Source organism: Peromyscus maniculatus, chromosome 8, assembly GCF_049852395.1.
Source record: "Peromyscus maniculatus bairdii isolate BWxNUB_F1_BW_parent chromosome 8, HU_Pman_BW_mat_3.1, whole genome shotgun sequence".
Classification (NCBI taxonomy): domain Eukaryota; kingdom Metazoa; phylum Chordata; class Mammalia; order Rodentia; family Cricetidae; genus Peromyscus; species Peromyscus maniculatus.
Window position 1 is genome coordinate 66,902,809 of NC_134859.1, and position 18,179 is coordinate 66,920,987.

Sequence of the window (18,179 nt, forward strand, 5' to 3'; positions counted from 1 at the left end):
ATAGGTTTTGACCTGTTAGTGGATCATGTAGTAAACTAATTAAGTTGTGACTCAGACTAGCATAAAATATACAGTACACACACCTTGTAAAGGTAAGCGCTGTCGATGAACCTTGTAAACACAATCTCAGTAGTTTTGGCTGGCAGGTCTGAGGCTGTCGTTAGCCCTCAGGGACCGAAAACTAGATGCTGAGAAAAGGCAGAATGATGTGGCCACTTCCACAAGACCAGCTTTTAATATGACTGTGGTTCGAAGCACGAATAAATAAACTCCAAAGAAAATGGAAAACCCAAACCGAACCTTAGAACATCCAGACTGAAGACCACAAAACAGAGCAAACCAAAACAATCTTCAACAGACGAACAAAAACAGCCCCCGCCCCCAAACAAAACAAAAGAAATCAAACTCTACAGCTGTGTCACAGGGTGAGAACGACGTGGCTCCACAGACGAATACTGGGGTCACCCAGGCCACTGTACCACCTCCACAGGTGCTGGGATAAGAAGGAGGCTGGCACTGGTCACCTTTAGCGCAGGAGCCCCATGGGCCAGTTTTGGGGGACAAGGGTTCGTGGGCAGGTGAAGAACCTTCACAAACAAGGATCAAACGTTGTAGAGAGTTCGGTGGTTTCCTTCTTGACCGTGCAGTTTTTGACTCCAGAGCTGGGCTCAGGGTGGCTTTGGGGCTGGAACCTGGTCCCACTGCCGAGGCTGCAGAGTGGGGCTCTGGAAACTGCGTGGAGAAGATATCGTGTACAAGACAGAAGTGGAGGTGGCGCCGTGAGAAGTCTGAGCATGCGGGTGCTTTGTACATCTGGCAGTGAGATGTGATGGCAGGTTAGTCCTTGGACAGTTCCGGAGTGGGACTCATCGGTCCTACAAGGGGCAAGTGGCAGGGCCCGGGGACGATTCATGTCAGATGTGGCCAGAGTGAGGTTCGGCAGAAGTTCGCAATGTGTGTGTGTGTGTGTGTGCATTGGGGGGGCTCTTGCTTCTTCCTGTCATCAGGGGCCATCCCATCTGAGCTTGCTGTCCCCTGTCCTGGGTCTTGGGCCTTAAGGTCTGTTTGGAGGTGCCGGGTCGCCTGAGGTGTCAGCAGGCGATCTCCTCCAGGGTGCCCAAAGCTGTCTGCAGGGGCACATTCACAGTGTGGCTGATGGTTTCAGAGTGGTTCGGCATCGTGTCGCAGGTGCTCTGCAGGGGAAAGATTCATTCAGAAAAGTCGACTGCAAAGTCCTGTGAGGCGGGGTGGGATCCTCCCAAGGTCGGGATCAGAACTGATCAGAGCTCCAGGGGTGGCCCCGGGGGATACAGAAGAGGCCCTGAGCAGGGTGGACCTGAAATGCTGTACATCTCCCGAAGCTCCCAGGCTGCAGTGTGCAGACAGTTGAGAGAAATGGGAGGAGGAAGGGCCAGGCAGGAGGTTGCGCCAGGGATAGGGTGCTGGGGTTGGTTCTGGACAGGGTAGGGTGAGGAGTGGGGGGAGTTGATGGAGACAGAGCTGGGGGAGGGGAAACAGGTGAAAGGTGGCTGTGACTGAGACATTCTAAGGAAGGAAGGGAGGTGGGGAGGGAACCATGGCTTTTAGAGCACTCACTGTCTCTGAAATGCAAGTACAATCTCTCTGAACCCTATGAGACCCCTCTGAGGCTTTGTGATCCTATGCAGATGCTTAGGGAGGCTTAGGAACGCCCCCCAGGCACACAGCTAGGACTCTGAGGACCTAGGCTGTGGACAAGACAACTGAGACCAGAGCCTAGGCTCTTGGCTTCTTTACAGTTTTCTCCCTTAGCAGAGACTCGCCTTCGGGAGTCACGAGAATCAAAGCCAGGCTTCTTGCCTGGGAACTGTGTGATGAGACAGTATCTGGAATAGAAATGGGAGCCTGACAGGAAGGGCTGGGATCCATCTGGGGCTAGTACATTTCAGCGAGGCAGTGGCCACTTGAACATGATTCTCACAAGGCTGATTTGGGATGTAGTATGGGAAAGAGAGCTGGAGATCCCCGCCTCAGTCAACCAAGTCCTGAGCCCAGGAGTGGGCTGAGCTATGGAAAAGAATGATATGGACAGGCATGAAAATGAAGGGTGCTGCCTCCGACTATAGAGAAAAGGCAGAGTGATCCAGTGGTTAGAGGCACTTAAGGTTTAGTCCCGATACTTAAAAGCTATGTAACTCTGGCCTCTGGGCCTCAGTGGCATCAAAGGCCAAAAGAAGGTAAAGACAGACCTTCATCTATGGTGGCTGCGATGACAAGACCCAACCCCAAACGGTGCTCAGCCTCTAGCCAGAATACAGTGATCAGTAGCCGTAATGTGTACAACTGCTGCTACTAACTGCATGAGGCCTCATACTCCTTCAAATAGATGGAGGTCAGTGACATGGGTGCACTTCCCACTCTTAGGAAACGTGGAAGTAGACACAGGGACTCTCTTGTAGGAGTACGAGAGGAGGGGAATAGCCCTGTAGCCTGGAGAAGGATCCACCCTAGGAAGCATCTTTTAGAGTCAGCTCCACTCATGGCTTAGTCATTGGCTTTTGGGATATGGCCTAGCTGGAGTGTCCTTGGATTTGGGGCATGAGAGGGTATCACAGGTCATGGAAAGATGGGCTGAGATTCAGGTCCTTCCTGCCCCGACCTGTGTCTCCTTTCATATTGCCTACACAAGCTAGCCCATGGAGAGCTGTTCTTACCATGTTCTCATCATGGCTCCCTTCCTCCTCTTCTTTGCCAAGCAGGTCTAGTAGCTTCTCTTTGATCAGCTGTAAGAAAGACAGGAAGTGGACAGTCAGGCTGGAAGGATGGTGCAAAGGCCAAAGGGTATTCTTCCTCAGGGCTGAACCAGAGAACCACATAGGCAGTGACTGTGGGCTGTGGCCGTACATATATGACGGCAAGAGCCCTCCCTGCCTGGTGGACAGCTGTAGGGCCTCACTCTCTCAAGCTCTCCTTTTGGCCTACATGTGATTTTGTTGCTCCAAACAGAGCTTGGAAGAGGGTTGAGGAGGGCTTTGCCTTGCTGTGTGGACCACTTACTCCAATGGATAAGCTAAAGATCCTTATGGGACCTAGGCCAGCACTGTGGGACCTCTTCCTCATTGTGTAGCTCAGGTTGGCCTCAAGTTCACCATCCTTCTGTCTCAGCCTTCCTGGTGTTGAGATTACAGATATATGCCACCACACTCAGGTTCTTTATTCACATTCAAGGACTGATACCTCCAGAAGATGAGGGCATGCCCAAGGGTTATAACACTTCATTTGTAGCAATTAAGGGTAGTTCTTAAATATACTATCTAATGTGGTTCAATTTGCCATTCACTTTGTACAGCTTTAAAGAGAATGAATAAATAATGTAGAACAAAAATCTGGACTTATTTGGGTTGTAGTCTCATCGTGCTGAGAGACACACGAGTCTCTGGACTGGTCACAAGGGGCTCTACTGAAATGATTGCCGGAGGTATTTTGCCTTCCCTGTGAGGCCATGAGGAGGCTGAGAATCAGAGTCCCAAGGGACTGTGCAGTGTGGGAATGCTGGAGGACTTTGGGATGGCCACCTGTTTCAGGGAGGCACTCCCAGCCCAGTGTGAATTGCCCACCTGTGGCCAGGGACATGGAGGTCTCCAAGTGATCACCAGAGCAGGGCAGAGCTGACATGGAACCTATTCAATAGGTAGGTTAGCCCACTAACTCAGCTGTTCTTCAGGCGGCTGGTCATGCCATCTCTCTGCCCAGATGAACCATGGGCAGAGTAGACCAAGGCAGGCTCACTCTTGCCTGGGGTGAGGAAGTTGTAAGGGCTGATATGCTCCAGGGCCTCTGTTTGAGAATCTTTCAGAAACCTGGCCCCAGCTGCCTCTAGAGGGTCACATCTCCCCAGACTGTGAGTGGCAGAAGCAGTTAGTGGACACTGTGATCTCACTGGGGTTTGATGAGGATTCCAGGGACATGTGCCCCCTCCCTAGGGCTGGCTAGGCCATGGAAGACAGACCACTGAGAGGACAGGCTTGCAGGTGGTGTGTGCTCCTGAGTGTGTTGTGTGTGGTATGCAGATCTGTGAATGTGGTTTGAATGTATGTGTGTGCTCACACACGCGTGTGTGCACACACATGTTCAGGAACACATTGTGTGAATGCATGTGGGATTACGTATGTTTAAGTGTGATATGTGTGTGATGCATGTGTGTGTAATATGTTGGGTGTGTGATGTGTTGCATATAGATGTGGACTACCTGGGGTATGAAACCCTGCCCTGGTCCCACTGTGGGTGTAAGGGACTCAGGGCTGCCTTCTGCACAGGCTGGCCTCTTCTCATTCCTCCACTCCCACTCTGTAGCGTAGGCCAGGTCCAGGGAGAGAACTAGGGTTGCCATTTCTCTCACATCTACCTCTCCTAAGACTCCTCCTGCCTTATGTTTTGGAGAAGTGGCTTTGTGTGTGTGTGTGTGTGTGTGTGTGTGTGTGTGTGTGTATCGAAGCTACCACTTGGTAGCCCCACTTGGTTCTGAGTCTGGGTATTCCACCATTTAATCATTTCCCCAAGGGTAACCCCAAATCTTACCTCATAAATATAATCAAAGAGCTCTAGTATTGTAAGGATACTAGCACCAATAAACAATCCCATCTGACCACCAATGTCACCTGCAGAGGAAGGGAAAAGACCAGAGATTGGGTTTTACACACAGATCCAGGAAGGGGTGAAGAGACGATGAACCCAGAAGCCGGAGCTCTTGAGTGTGCCCCCTCCAAGGGAAGCCTGGGCCTCGTCACTGGAGGGCCAGTCCTTGGACAGGTCCACCTTCACTCAGGTATATCACTAGCCAGCAGGGTTGGGGCTGATCACTCACTAATGAGGCTCATGGGTCTGTTTAGGGAGCAGAAGAAGTTCTGAGTGAATGTGTGTTGTTGGCATGGGCACTGCCATGTCAAGGACCCCAGTGCCTCTGCCTCATGGGAGTGGCAAAGCCTTCCCTGGGTGAGGCTCAGAGGGATCGGAAAGCCTGCCTCTGGTCTGTGTGTGAATGGTGATAGCGTGTGCAGAAAATGTCGACCATAGCTTTCTGCCCTAGATGTTCATGGCATGAAGACTGCTCCTACTGAGATTGGTGGAACCTGTCTCCTCGGTCAGCTGTTTATAATAACCCTGCCTCCTTGTTATCTATATGTAATAACCCACACCCTTATTTAGCTGTGTGCAATAACCCTCTTTGTTCAGCTGTATGTGATAACCCCACCTCCCTGGGCTCAAGATGGCTTCCTTTTGTTCCCTTCCACCCCCATTCCTCTAGTGCAAGCTTACTGGGGAGTGTGTATGTCTGCGCGAGTACGCCAGGTACGAGGTGTGCATTGGCACCTGGAATGCAGCCAGTATAGACAGGATGCAGAATGTGTGTAGGCAGCATGTCTGACCATGGACGGCTTTATGTGAGTGCATTATCTCTGTCCACTTTAGGCACCCAGAATGTGTCTGTGTGTGTTTGATAGATGTGCCTAGAGTGTGCCTGAATGTATACAGCATGCGTGAGCATTGTGTAGGTGTAGGTGTGTTCCAGTGTATGCCTTGTAGGCGTATGTAATGAGTACGTGGACACATAGGCATAGATTGTGTCTGCTTAGGTTTGCTGTGTGTATGGATGTGCCTCTGAAGCCATGTGGTGGGACACAGGGTTGTGCAGGTGTGTGCGTGTGCGTGCGTGCGTGCGTGCGTGCGTGCGTGTGTGCGTGTGTGTGTGTGTGTGTGTGTGTGTGTGTGTGTGTGTGTGTTGGTTCTGGAGCATCATGGGTACATGGACCTGTAGGCTGGTTTCAGTGTGCATGTTGTGTGTGTTAGCACGGGGGTATTGAGTGGCGTGCATATGGAGTAGTGGTGAGAGAGGGCTGACTGGGGCCTGATGGCTGAAGGTTTGTATGTGGCACACACTTTCCTCACAGGAGGCACAGATGGCGGCACCGTTTCCTCACAGGCTATTCTGGGCGGGAACAAGATGCTGGGAACAAGCTCATCCTTATATCTGATGCAGACGTGACAGATTCAAAGCTTGGACCCTTTTTGCTCTCTCTATCATCTGTGTGTGTGAGAGAGAGAGGGGGAGGGAGGGAAGGAGGGGAAAAGAGGGAGAAAGGAGGGAGGGAGAGAGAGGGAGAGAGAGGGAGGGAGAGAGAGAGCAGGAACACATCCATGCACTGCAAGCTTGATCTCTTTGAGGAGGGAAGGGGAAAGAGCAGACCTTCCAGGGGTGAGTGAGGGGCATGACCTGTGTTCTGTGGCTCAGGGCCTTTAACCACAATAACCTCCATGGAGGCCCGAGTGACAGCTGCCTCCACAGAGCTGGCACTGAACAAAGGCTTTGTCCCTCTCCTCCTAGATGAAGCACAGAATGCTCCCAGGGCTCTGGTCACACCAGATGGGGCAGGAGTCCTGGCACAGTGACTATGTAGGTGCCACAGACGGCTACTGGCGGCTGAGCTAACGGCCACAGTGAACTAGGTATGATGGTTCATCTCCATCGTCAATGTGACTACATTGGAGACGACGGAGTGGGGTGGACAACTCTAGATATGGGAGTGGCCGTCCCATGGGCTGGGGGCTTGGAGATGGAAAAGGGAAAAAAGAAAAAGGGGAAAGGAAAGAGTTTGCTGCTCCTTCTCTCCTCCCCTCCCTCCCTCCCTCCCTCCCTTGCTCCCCTCCCTCCCTCCCTCCCTCCCTCCCTCCCTCCCTCCCTCCTTCCATTGCTCCCCTCCCTCCCTCCCTCCTTCCCTTGCTCCCCTCCCTCCCTCCCTCCCTCCCTCCCTCCCTCCCTCCTTCCCTTGCTCCCCTCCCTCCCTCCCTCCCTCCCTCCCTCCCTCCCTCCTTCCCTTGCTCCCCTCCCTCCCTCCCTCCCTCCCTCCCTCCCTCCTTCCCTTGCTCCCCTCCCTCCCTCCCTCCCTCCCTCCCAGCTGTTTTCTGGCCACCATGATGTTAACTACTCTGCTTTATCACCCTGTTCCCGACACCCTGGACTGCAAACCCTGGAATCATGAGCCAACACAAGCCCCTGCCCTTCTCAAGCTGTTTTGCTCAGGCGTCTTCACAGTGATGAAGAGTCAGAGGACATGGTAGGAGGAGATAGGAAGCCTGGCTTACAGAAACACGGGGTTCAGCACGGGGAAGCCCCCTCCCTGCCCATGTCCTCACAGCTGACCTTCAGAAGTCCTTGGATTCAAAGCCTGCTCTTCCTTCTACACTTTCAGGTGGAAGCTGCCCCTCTCAGGATGCTACTATGATTCCGTTCAGTCTCAGGGACAACAGCCATTACCACTGCGTCCTTTCTTTAGAGTGGGCAGGAGGGAGCTCAAGTTCAAGGGTTGGTTCCCTTGACCAGAATGTGAGTGTCCAGATGGGCTAGGGCCAGGCTTGAGCTTAATTCCTTGGGTACACCATGTTCCATCAGGACCAGGGCAGCCAGAGGGAACCTGTGTGGGAGTGGCAGCCAGGTTGGTGGCCATCTGGAGGGATCAGCTCTTCTTCCCTGTTTGAGAAAGGGCTCTGGGTCCAGGGGACAACACTCAGCTTCTCAGTGCATTGTTGTCCCGGCTCCACCGGGGACTCTGATAGTTTGGATGCCTGGGGACCAGCCAAGCTGGACATTCTCTCCTTCCACGCTTCTGCTAGCGTTCAGGCCCTGGGACACCCACTCCAACCTAGAGACAGGCTATGGAATCCAAGAGGGCAGGCCTGTAGATGTCCTGCGAGACCTCTGCATTCACTCCTCACCGCACGGAGGAGACGGAGGCCTTAGGCTGAGGATTGAACTGGACCCCTAGCCTCTACTCAGCAAGCACGGAGAGAGTAACTAGTACATTAACAAGTTTGCCTCCTTGGGAGGCTTCTATGTCTGTCTGCCTGCCTCCCGCCCACCTCCCCACCCCCATGCCTCCCCAGAGATGTGGAAATTTATGTGATAGACATTCCAACTCACCAAGTAAGGCAGCAACTTCATACGCCTTCTTCTGTTCAATTGTCTCGTAATTGAGCGCTTCAAAAAATATATCCAGGACAAGAATGTTCTCTCTGCAGAGGGAAAATTAAACACCACACACGGTTAGAACCCTCAGCATTTACGGGACGGCTAATGCAGCTTTCCTGTGGATGGATAGAGAAAGGGAGGCCTAGGGAGCTGCCCAAAAGACGAACTCCAGAGCCAGAGGCTCCTGTCATCTGTGTCCCTGTTTGTCCTTACATCTACTCGATTCTCTTGGCAGCCTTTCTGGGAGTCCAGCCCGCACCCAGGTCCTTGAGTCTTCTGGGGCCTGCTTGGTTGTTAGCATGCAAATGAGCCCAGCAATCTCCTGATTAGGCTGGCCTCAGTTTGGGTGCTTGCCCCAGCCGAACATCTAAATGGTTATGGCCCACTCCTGAGAGTCCCCATTTTCTCCTGAGACCCCGAACAAGCCTCTGGAGGTGGGAGGCCCTGACCTGGCATTGTTCAGTCGGTTGCCAGAGCTGGGAAGGACTGGAGGGATTGGGCCCGTGGCTGGCTGTGGGGATTCCTGGCAGAAGCCCGGCACTCCTTCTGTGACTTTCCTGCAGGCAGGTGTGTTAACGAGACACATCTTGGCAGTGAAACTCATCCCTACTTGCAGAATGCCTGCTAAGCAGCAGGGCCCGGTGTTTCCTGCACTAGTCTCCTTCCGTGGGGCTCGACATGCCCTCCATGCCCCTTGTTTTAACCTGTTGAGCAGAAGTCATCTCAGGAAGGGGCCTGGCGACTGTCCTGGAAAGGGAGAGTGGCTGGGAGAGAAGGAAGCAAGTGCCTTCCACACCGTGGAACTTTACAGCAATGAATAGGCTCCCTTTCTCCCATCTGGCTTCCTCCCTGACTGCCGCCTGGAGGGTCTTTCTGAAACTGTTGTGTTGATTCAAATTAAAGAAGACCACAATTCAGTTTCTCAGTCATACGAATGACATCACAGATGCTTCACAGCCATGCAGGCATGGCCAGTGGTTACCACATTGGGTGCCACAGTTGTAGAATCTATCATTCCAGAATGCTCTATTGGGGAGCAGAGTTCAAGAACACAAATTTGACACGGGCTATTATTTTGTCATTCCTCTCGGTTGTCTGCCTGAACTAGGTAGTAAGACCTAACGGTAAAGACATCACACATATTTTGGTGACAGGGCATAGAGAATCAGGCAGGAACTGAGCTGGAAGCTTCCTCCCTGCCGGCCAGCGTTCAAGGTGTTATGCAGGTGCTGAGGTAGAAAAGTCATCAGTGGTCTTACCCAGCTGTGCCCCCTGTGAGATACAATACTAACCAGCCGGGGAAGATATACCCACTGGTGCAAGATGGCATGAAGGTTATAAGGGTAACTAACTGCTTTTTGATTGCATTTGAGGTCTGTTTCATGAGAGAGAATCTCTATTCACTACTGTAAACCTTCTCAAGAGCCCACGGCTGGGGAGATCATAACTGCCTTCGCCCCCCCTCACCCCCAGTGGGGTGGGGGCGGGGATCATCTAGTACTTTTGTTTTGCTAAGTGGACATGTGTCAAACTGCCTTCTAAGTACTTACATTTTTAACCCTAGATGATTGCAGCTCTCAGCACTTGGTCAGAGGAGGTTCTGTTTGCAGTGAGCAATGCTAACACCGAGACTCATAATGGGTTGAAGTGCAGAGAATAAGTGATTGGTTTTTGTTGTTTTTTGTTTTTTTTGAAACTGAAACCTGACCTGGAACTCACTTTGTAGACCAGGCTGGCCTCAAACTCGCAGAGATTCACCTGCCTCTGCCTCCCGAGTGCTGGGATTAAAGGCATGTGCCACCACAGCCTGGCCGAGAATAAGTGATTGTTAAGGGCTAATCTCTAAATGGAACACCTATACCAACCCCTCCAACCCCCACCCCGCAAGGCTTGGGGAACACCATGGAAAAGAAGGGAGAGAGAAGGGAAGAGCTGGAGGATAGGGAGGAGTACAGTGAAACGCTGTCCTCTGGACGTGCCGCGGCCATCCATTGCGCCTGTGGACTCAGCCGCTAAGGTTACCTGAACAAGACCTGTACAAGACAGGGCCCATCAGCATTCCTGCAGGGATGGGGAGGGGCTCATGAGGCCTCACCCAGTGGTTGCTAAGCGAGAAGTAGTTTTCTTCAGTGGTAGAGCCGCTGGTAACTTGCCTGTACTTCAGTAAATAACCCCACCCATGCTCATGCAAGCAAGCTCAACAGGACACACAAATACTCCCCCAAACAACAAGACACACAACAGTGAGGAGGAGGTCTTTGGGAAAGAAGAAGAGATTCTGTAGGAGTGGGAGGGGGATTGAAAGAGTGTGACAGCACGTGAAAATGACCACAATACATCACATATATTATGAGATCGTCAAAATAACTTAATAAATAAGGAGAATACAAATTTGATGAGCTGGGCCTGGTGACATAGGCCTATAATCCTAGCACACGGGAGTTGAGGCAGGAGGATCATGAATTTGAGGCCAGCCCTCCAACAATAGTGAGACCCTATTTCAAATAAAAATTATAAAAGGCAAATTTGAGCTTGTCATGGACCTTCTAAACGGTCAGCTGCTCCCTAGTCTAACATGAGGTCCCTTCCCCTGAACCTCACCCCCACTCACCCTTAGCTCATCCTATGGGATCTGTGACACGTCCATCTTTCCCTGAGTCTCTGATGTTCCCTGTGCCAACTCTGCCCTAAGTCCCCCCCTGGGACACACTCTCCTGTTCATTTACCCCATGTAAAAGGATTTTTTGCCCCCCAGATCTGAGCCAGAAGGATCAGTGGTACTTGAGCAAAGAATAAGAAGAAGTTCCTGCCATTTGGGGAGCTTCCCACTATGACCACTGTACAGGGCGGCAATAAAGACGGACTCAGACTGGAAAAGAAAGTTAGAATATGGGGAGGGGCTGTCTGTTTAAGTCTCTGAAGAGACCAGATCCCAAAGCCTGAAGACATCAGGCTATGTCCTGCTGCCCTGCATCTCTCCGTCTGTGCTGTGGCTGGCAGGTATTTATTTATATAAAGTTCCTTCCAGCCCCCAAAACCTACAAAAGTCAGCTAACCCTCCTGTTTGGGGAATTCATCTGAAGGCTTTTTTTTTCTGGGTCCCTCCCCACCAACCCCTGCCACCCACCCCTTTCACCATGGCTCTATCTTTTTTTTAATGATTAATTTATTTTTATTTCATGTACATTGGTTTGCCTATATGAGGGTATTGGATCCCTTGGAACTGGTGTTAGAGACAGTTGTGAGCTACCAGGTGGGTGCTGGGAATTGAACCCAGGTCCTCTGGAAGATCAGCCAGTGCTCTTAACCACTGAGCCATCTCTCCAGCCCCATGGCTCTATCTTTACCTCTCTTACTTTTTCAGTTGTTCCTGTCAATGTTAGCGCCTTTCCAGGCTTTAAAAGGAAGCCCCTCTTTCCCTTCAAGGTCCCAGCCCATGGGTTTTGACATCCTGTTGTTTCTTTCTAATAATTTCCCACTTCATGGCCTCATCATGCTCTTGGATTTCTGAGATGCCTGGTATGGGTGCTGGAATCCGAACAGCTCTCCCAGCTGCTGAGCCATCTCTCCATGCCCACCCCTTTTAAACCTAATTCTTGACGGATAGTTGTGTCAGCTCCTTTCCTGAATGGAACCGCTCAGTTAACAGCAAGTCACACTCTGAAGCAGTATTATAAAGGAAAACACCACAGTGCCTGGGGAGGAGAATAATCTAACCTTCTAAGACAATGCTATTTAAATGGAGACAGGTACCTCGAGGAACCAGCTAGGCAGAGTGGCAGGAAAAGTGTTTCCAGAAGAGGGAACAGAAGGCTCAAGACCCACCAGGAGAATTACATGCTCTTTAGAAAGCTCAAGCTTTCCCTGAACCTTACCCGGAGCAAACTACAGTCAACTACGGTTACCCCTTAGTGTCTGCATATCTCAATTATAACCAACATTGTCCCAGACGTCATTGCCCTATGTGGCATTAAATCCTGCACTTATCTCCCCGGGAGGCTGCAAGCTCTTTGTGGCTTTGTCTTCTGAGCTTGGCACACAGCAGGTGCTCAATTAATGTTTGCTAAATTGAGCTAACTGCTTGCCTTTTTGCCTCTTTCTGCATGCCCCCTCCCCATGCTCTCCCTTCCCACTTAACTTACGAGATATATTTTTCAGATTTGTTAAATTTCTTCTCCAGGTACTTGGCTGACGTCTTGCTGGGGATCTTCACCATGGAGAGCTCTTTGTTGTAACGGGTCAGGTTGCAGGGTGTCCTGCAGAGACAGTAATTGCTGTCCTTTTCTGCCAGGAGGCCTGGAGGAGAGAGGAGAGGGTCTCAGGCAGGCCTGGGTGGGGGCGAGGATCTCTGGTCCAGCATACCCAGATTCTAGGCATTAAGAGAGCAAGCCGGGCCCCAGGAAACTGGGCTAGGAAATTGCTAAGATGGGATTGTGTGTGTGTGTGGGGGGGGGCTTTAAAGTGTTGATCCATTGCCACTTTTAGGGAGACAGTTCCACGGGGAGGCCTGGCCCCTCCCATTCCCGGGACTTTCTCCTGTGACTAGCATCAGAGTTCTGACCCACAGAGTGGGCCACCATGGAAGTTAACATGGAGAACACGGTGCTTGGAGCTCAGGGTTTCATGTTCTTCTTGCTGGTTCTCTCCATAACCAATGCCATGCCCTCTGCCTACTGAGAGGCCACACAGGGAAAGATCCTTGAACCCTTTTCCTGGAGCGACCTAAACCCTTCCCTCCACCCCCCACCCCCCAACACCCAGAACATAGCTCTCCCTTTCCCCTCCAACCAGACCAGGTGGTTAAGGCACTGCGGCCCTCTGACAGGCTCTCTCTTTAACCAGACTTTAGCCAGGGCCTTGAGAGCGGCTTCTCCACTGCTCAGCCCCGCTTTGGAAAGAAGCCTGCTCAAGGCAGTGTAGAGAGAATTCCCACCTTGATCACCCTGGCCCTCCCCCTAGGAAGAATCCCAGCCCTGTGAGTAGCAACACTCCCCTCCTGAAATCTCCGCTGTCCTGACCCTTCACGGTGCTTGCAGGGGATGAGTCCCTGACTGCTCGCTACATGCTGAGATGAATCCCCTTGTTCCCCTGTTGCAGTCACCTTGATGCTTCATCGCAAGGGTCCACAAGTGTTCTTAACCATTAGCAACGAAAACTGTTCCTTCAGCCCCTCCTCCCCTCCCTTTTCCTCCCTTCTTCCCTCCTTCTTTTGTTCTCCCTCACCCTTATGTCTCTTTCACTCGGTTTTGTTATCTTTATTCCAAAGAAAGACTCTGCATGTATTGTAAACCCTGCCCGCCCCCGTCCCCGCCCCCCTTCTCAGGCCATCTCCCGCAGGAGTCCAGCTTTGCCCTCACTTAGGGCTACCAAGTGCAGCTGCTGGAGGACCTGGAGTGCGCTGTGTTTTCGGTTCTGTCTGCCTTTTCCTGGGACTGGAGCGAGGGGAGGTAGGCACACGGCAGGACAGCTGCTGAGCTCCCCCCCCCCCCCCGCCCCTGCCTCTGTGCTCCTCCTCCCTCCCTGCTTTCCAGCTGGGGAGCCAGCAGTTATTTTAGACCTCAAATGCCCTGGAGGCTGTGAGGGGAGGAGGGTGGGGGGAAAGTGGGGAGCTGGCAGTGGTGGCATAGTGGGGCTCAGAATGGCATGTGTTTGCACACCTGGGATGGGAGAGGACCTCCCCTCGCCGCCACTTCCTCTCCCTTGGGCTCAGAGCGTGGGTGGAAAGGACACGCTGCTTTCGGATGAACTTGGTCCTCCCCTGTGGCTTCACCAGCCTCCTTCAGGTGACCCAGTGGCCCCTCGGCCACCCTCTCTCCATCTCTGCCCTCTCCCTGTATCCTCCACTCCCTGTGAATCTACTTCTCCATCACCACCTCTGTGTCTCCTCTCCCTCAGGCCCCTTGCGGCTCTCATCCACCTGTATGGTTCCTTCCTCTCCTCTCTTCCAGCTTCCTGCAGCCACCCCATCGTGCAGGGCTTCTTTGTGCTCATCCCTTCCCTGCTCCGTTTTCCATGGCTGACTTCTGTGTCCCTACCAGATGACCCCACAATCACCACGTCTCACCTCCCACCCCCTCTGTCCCCAGTACTGACCGAGGGCAGGCTCTGCACACTCCTTGTGCTGCTCAGGGGTGCAGAAAGGAGCATCTCCTGCAGGGAAAGAAAGCAAAGAGAGAAACAGCGTTAAGCACACAGGAGCTATGCATGCCAGCGGCACCTCACTGGCCCAGGCAGTGAGTGATTCCCAGCACCCACAGGGATAAGCTGTCTCCACGGGACAGTTTGGGGTACCACTGTTTAGTGTCCTCAGAACTGGAGGTGACTTCTGATTTGCTGTGAGGAGGAGACCGTGAGACCTGCCTGGCCCTCTTCTGGTGGCTCACAATGGTGGATGGTGGGGTAACTTGTCTGGAAAACTGGGGACAAAACAAGGTGAGGGTGGGCTGAGAAGGAGGTTCCTTCTAAGCCAGGCCCATGCGGTCTCCTTGAACCCTTGTGTTAGGCTTCCAAGTAGAAAAACATGGGGCTCAGCATGGAGCCTTCCAGACAGTGAGCTCCTGGTGGTAAGGTGGGGTTGGCAGAGGGGTCTGTGCCCTCCGGAGACTGCTGCTTCTCAGCACACCACACTGCTATGGGCAGCCTGGGGTGGCTCTGTGCCTCCTCACAGCCCTGCCCATCACCTCATGCAGCTGAGACATCACAGGTAATGTCACGGCTGGAATGACTGCAACCTCACTATATCTGCTTGCCCCTGGCTCAGGTTTCATGGAGAAAACTCATGGCTGGGGGTTCAGTCTGGGCATCAGGCAAGCTGATGCTAGTCTTCCTAGTCTTTCTGAAATCTCTCTGTAGAACACTAAGATCTCTTTTTTGTTGTTGCTGCTGATTGTTTTATTTTCTCCTCTTTTCTTTTTTTCCTCGTGAAATGCTTAAAGCCAAGATCCACCAGAAATGTCTTTTTTGGACCATTTTCCCCCAAGTCCTTTTTACAGCATCGAAGAGCGGGTACATTTCCCTTTTCCAATAATAACACGTTAAGTGATGTGGTTTCCATTTTGCCCTGTCTTCCAGGAAGCTCATAGGCAATTTTAATGTCATTATTTAAAGCAACACACATTTCTCCTCTTGTACTTTGTAGGTCTGCAGTCAGTTACAGGCATCATTGGTGTTGGGAGAGTTATGTTCTTTTCTGGAGGATCTACACCAGTGGTTCTCAACCTTCCTAATGCTGCAAACTTTTTAATTCAGTTCCTCATGTTGGGGTGACCCCCAACTGTAAAATTTTTTCTTGCCACATTGTAACTATAATTTACTTTGGTTATGAATCATAATGTAAATATCTGATATGCAGGATATCTGATATGTGACCCCCCCAAAGGGATCACAATCTAAAGCTGAGAACCTGATCTAGGGGGACAATCCACTGCCTTTGTAGTTTCTACAAGCCCCTCTTTGAGTCTTCCCTCAGAGCTGCCTCTGACGTCAGCCATGGGAGCGATGTTGATTTCAAGGTCCAGAGTAGCTTGATTGGGCCCACTCCTACGTCTTTCCCCCCTAATGTCAGTGGCCTCAAAAGTATTGGCAAAGTCTCTCTGGACAGAGGCAGTTTTAAAGATCAATGATTCCAGTCTTGGATGACTAAGATCACTACTGATCACGAATGAAATAATTCAGAATTCAGCCACGAGGAGACTCACTTGAGAGCTGTCACCAACAAAAACAACAGGTGATGGCCTAAGTCTCCACCAGAAGGATTGTGTTAAATAAGCTTAAATAATGTAGGAGGTAAGCACAGAAGAGCAAATATCAAAAGGGACAGCATTGCTGTAAGCACATAGTAGGTCATTAGTCGATATGACTTGCTCCTATCTCCTTGTGCACTAATATAACCACCACTGACTTTTGTTTTTAGAGCATCTTTACATCTTTTTTCTTTTCTTTCTCTTTAAGATAATGAAAGTAAAAACAGAGAGGGTTAGTAACATGGGCCAGCCACACAGTGAATAAAGAAGCCTGAAATAGAAGCTAAGGTCCATGCCCACAGTCCCAGTTGCCCGTCCTTGCTACCACTGTCCTGCCCAAACCAGCTCCCACTCCACAGTCCTGCCTCTGACATGCTGACTGCCTCTAATGAGATGGCAACAAGCGTTATTAGGCTGACAATGGAAATGTCTGCACAGGCACATTTATTTGCTCACTAATAGACTTTTGCCACACTTGAAAGAGAGCTAGACATTTGGATGCAAGAAGGGAAACATCTGGGTGAAAGCCACAGACATCTGGATGTTCAAACAGGCACATTATCAGGATGTGTGGATCACAAGCATCCCATTATCTGGACATTGAACTCAGGAGGCAAGAGGAACAGACAACTGGCAAGCATATGGAGCATGGAGATGGAGGTGATGCACACATCTGGGCACCCCTGCATACCAACCAGAATGCTGCTCTGATTGATGGATCAGACAGAATATTTCCACCCGCCCCTTGGTTGTCAGGTACCACAGTCTCCCTAGAACAATATTCCTTTGCATCCTCCAGGAGTGGGTGAGCTGTTTCCGGTCGGGGTGGGAACCCCAAAGGTCCTGGGGGCTCTGACACCCACCTGGCATGTGGACCATACGGCAGTTGCAGTTCTCCACAATGTAGCGGGTCTCACAGTCAATCCGACAGGCGGTGATGCTGTAAACAGGAAAGAAGTCGAGCCCCATCTCGGAGGACCGACACTCCCCCCATGGTGGGGGCAGATACGTGAGCTGGAAGACAAACAAGAAGGAGGATACAATCATCCCTGGCAGAGGATGCTCGCTCCGTTTCCATGGACTCGGTGGCACATTGGTCTGCCTGTTCAACGGGCAAATAAGCAATGGAGTATCTTCAGCAACCTAAACCCCACTGGCCTTTGTGGACCTTCACCATCTGGATACCATATGAGTTTTCCCACCTTATTTATTTATTTATTTATTTATTTATTTATTTATTTATTTATTCATTCATTCATTCATTCATTCATTCATTCAGCCAATTTTCATGGAATTTTGCTCTCATTAGTCTTTTTATTTAAAGATTTCATTTTTTTGGGTCCATATATGTGCCTATGAGTATGAACACATATGCATGCATAGGCATGGTAGAGGCCAGAAAAGGGCATTGGATCCCCTGGAGCTGGGGTTCCAGGTGGTTGTAAGTTACCATGTGAGTACTGGGAACTGAACTGGGGTGGTCTACAAGAACAACAAATGCTCTTAATGACTGAGCCATTGCTCCAGCCCTGTCCTTGGAGTCTACTCTCCAAGCTGTGTCTTTCCACATCAGTGTCAACTAGTGGTACCTGGAATGACCCATCTAAATTCTACCTTGCTGGCTGGGAAGACTGGGGCCCCAGACACAGACCTGGAGGATAAGTCACAGAAGAGGACAGGGTGAAGTGACTGCAGGCTACAGCCACTGTTATTTATGGTCCTGATCATGATGTGGATGACACCCCAGGATGGACAATGTCACTCCTACTCTCAGAGGTCCAGTAACCATAGATTTTCAAACATCTATTGTACTTGCTTGAGAGGGATGCGGAGGGTGATGGATGAGAGAGTTAATGGTCCTGGGCACTTTCTAGGCTATTGCTACTAAGTTAAGCAAACTCTTTACACCCAGTTTTCCTTTTAAGATGGAAGAAGAAGAAAAACAATAAAATGTGCACATTTGGGGCCAGGGAGATGGCTCACTGGGTACAATGCTTTGCCACACGAGTGTAAGGACCTGAGTTCAGATCCTTAGACTTTCCTGTGGAAAGTCCGTCATGGTGGCAGGCAGCACACATCCGATCGCTACCATCATGAGAAGTGGAGACAAGAGGGCTCCTTGAAGCCTGAAGATCAGCTAGCATGGCGTACACAGTGGAGAGGACAAGAGACCTCATCTCAAACAAAGTGGAGCTTTGAACTCTGATCCTCCACACTCAATATGGTATATGTACACACCCCCCAAATCCTCTTTTTTTTTTTTTTCTTTTTTGGTCTTTTTATGTTTGAGAAAGGGTCTCACTATGTAGCTATGACTGTCCTGGAACTCACTCTATAGAGCAGGCTGGCCTTGAACTCGCAGAGATCTGCCAGCCTCTGCCTCCTGAGTGCTGGGATTAAAGGCATGAAGATTAAAGGCACCTGGTCACACTACA

General features: G+C 51.1%; 1 protein-coding gene across 4 annotated transcripts in view; it reads right to left on the reverse strand.

Annotated features, from left to right (window-relative positions):
• Window positions 1-216: 216 nt before the first annotated feature.
• The window catches only part of Asic2 (acid sensing ion channel subunit 2), a 1,077,316-nt gene continuing 1,059,353 nt past the window's right edge, over window positions 217-18,179 (reverse strand). For 2 of the 4 annotated variants that reach the window (XM_006990057.4, XM_076542983.1), the window contains exons 4-10: window positions 16,608-16,758; window positions 14,096-14,152; window positions 12,145-12,298; window positions 7,955-8,046; window positions 4,558-4,637; window positions 2,694-2,762; window positions 217-1,193 (exon numbers count right to left, since the gene is read on the reverse strand). In XM_006990057.4, coding sequence (XP_006990119.1) covers window positions 1,092-1,193; window positions 2,694-2,762; window positions 4,558-4,637; window positions 7,955-8,046; window positions 12,145-12,298; window positions 14,096-14,152; window positions 16,608-16,758 — 705 coding nt within the window. In that variant the 3' untranslated portion in view covers window positions 217-1,091. The remainder of the gene's footprint in view (window positions 1,194-2,693; window positions 2,763-4,557; window positions 4,638-7,954; window positions 8,047-12,144; window positions 12,299-14,095; window positions 14,153-16,607; window positions 16,759-18,179) is intronic. The other 2 variants (XM_042282490.2, XM_076542984.1) reach the window with 2 other exon arrangements.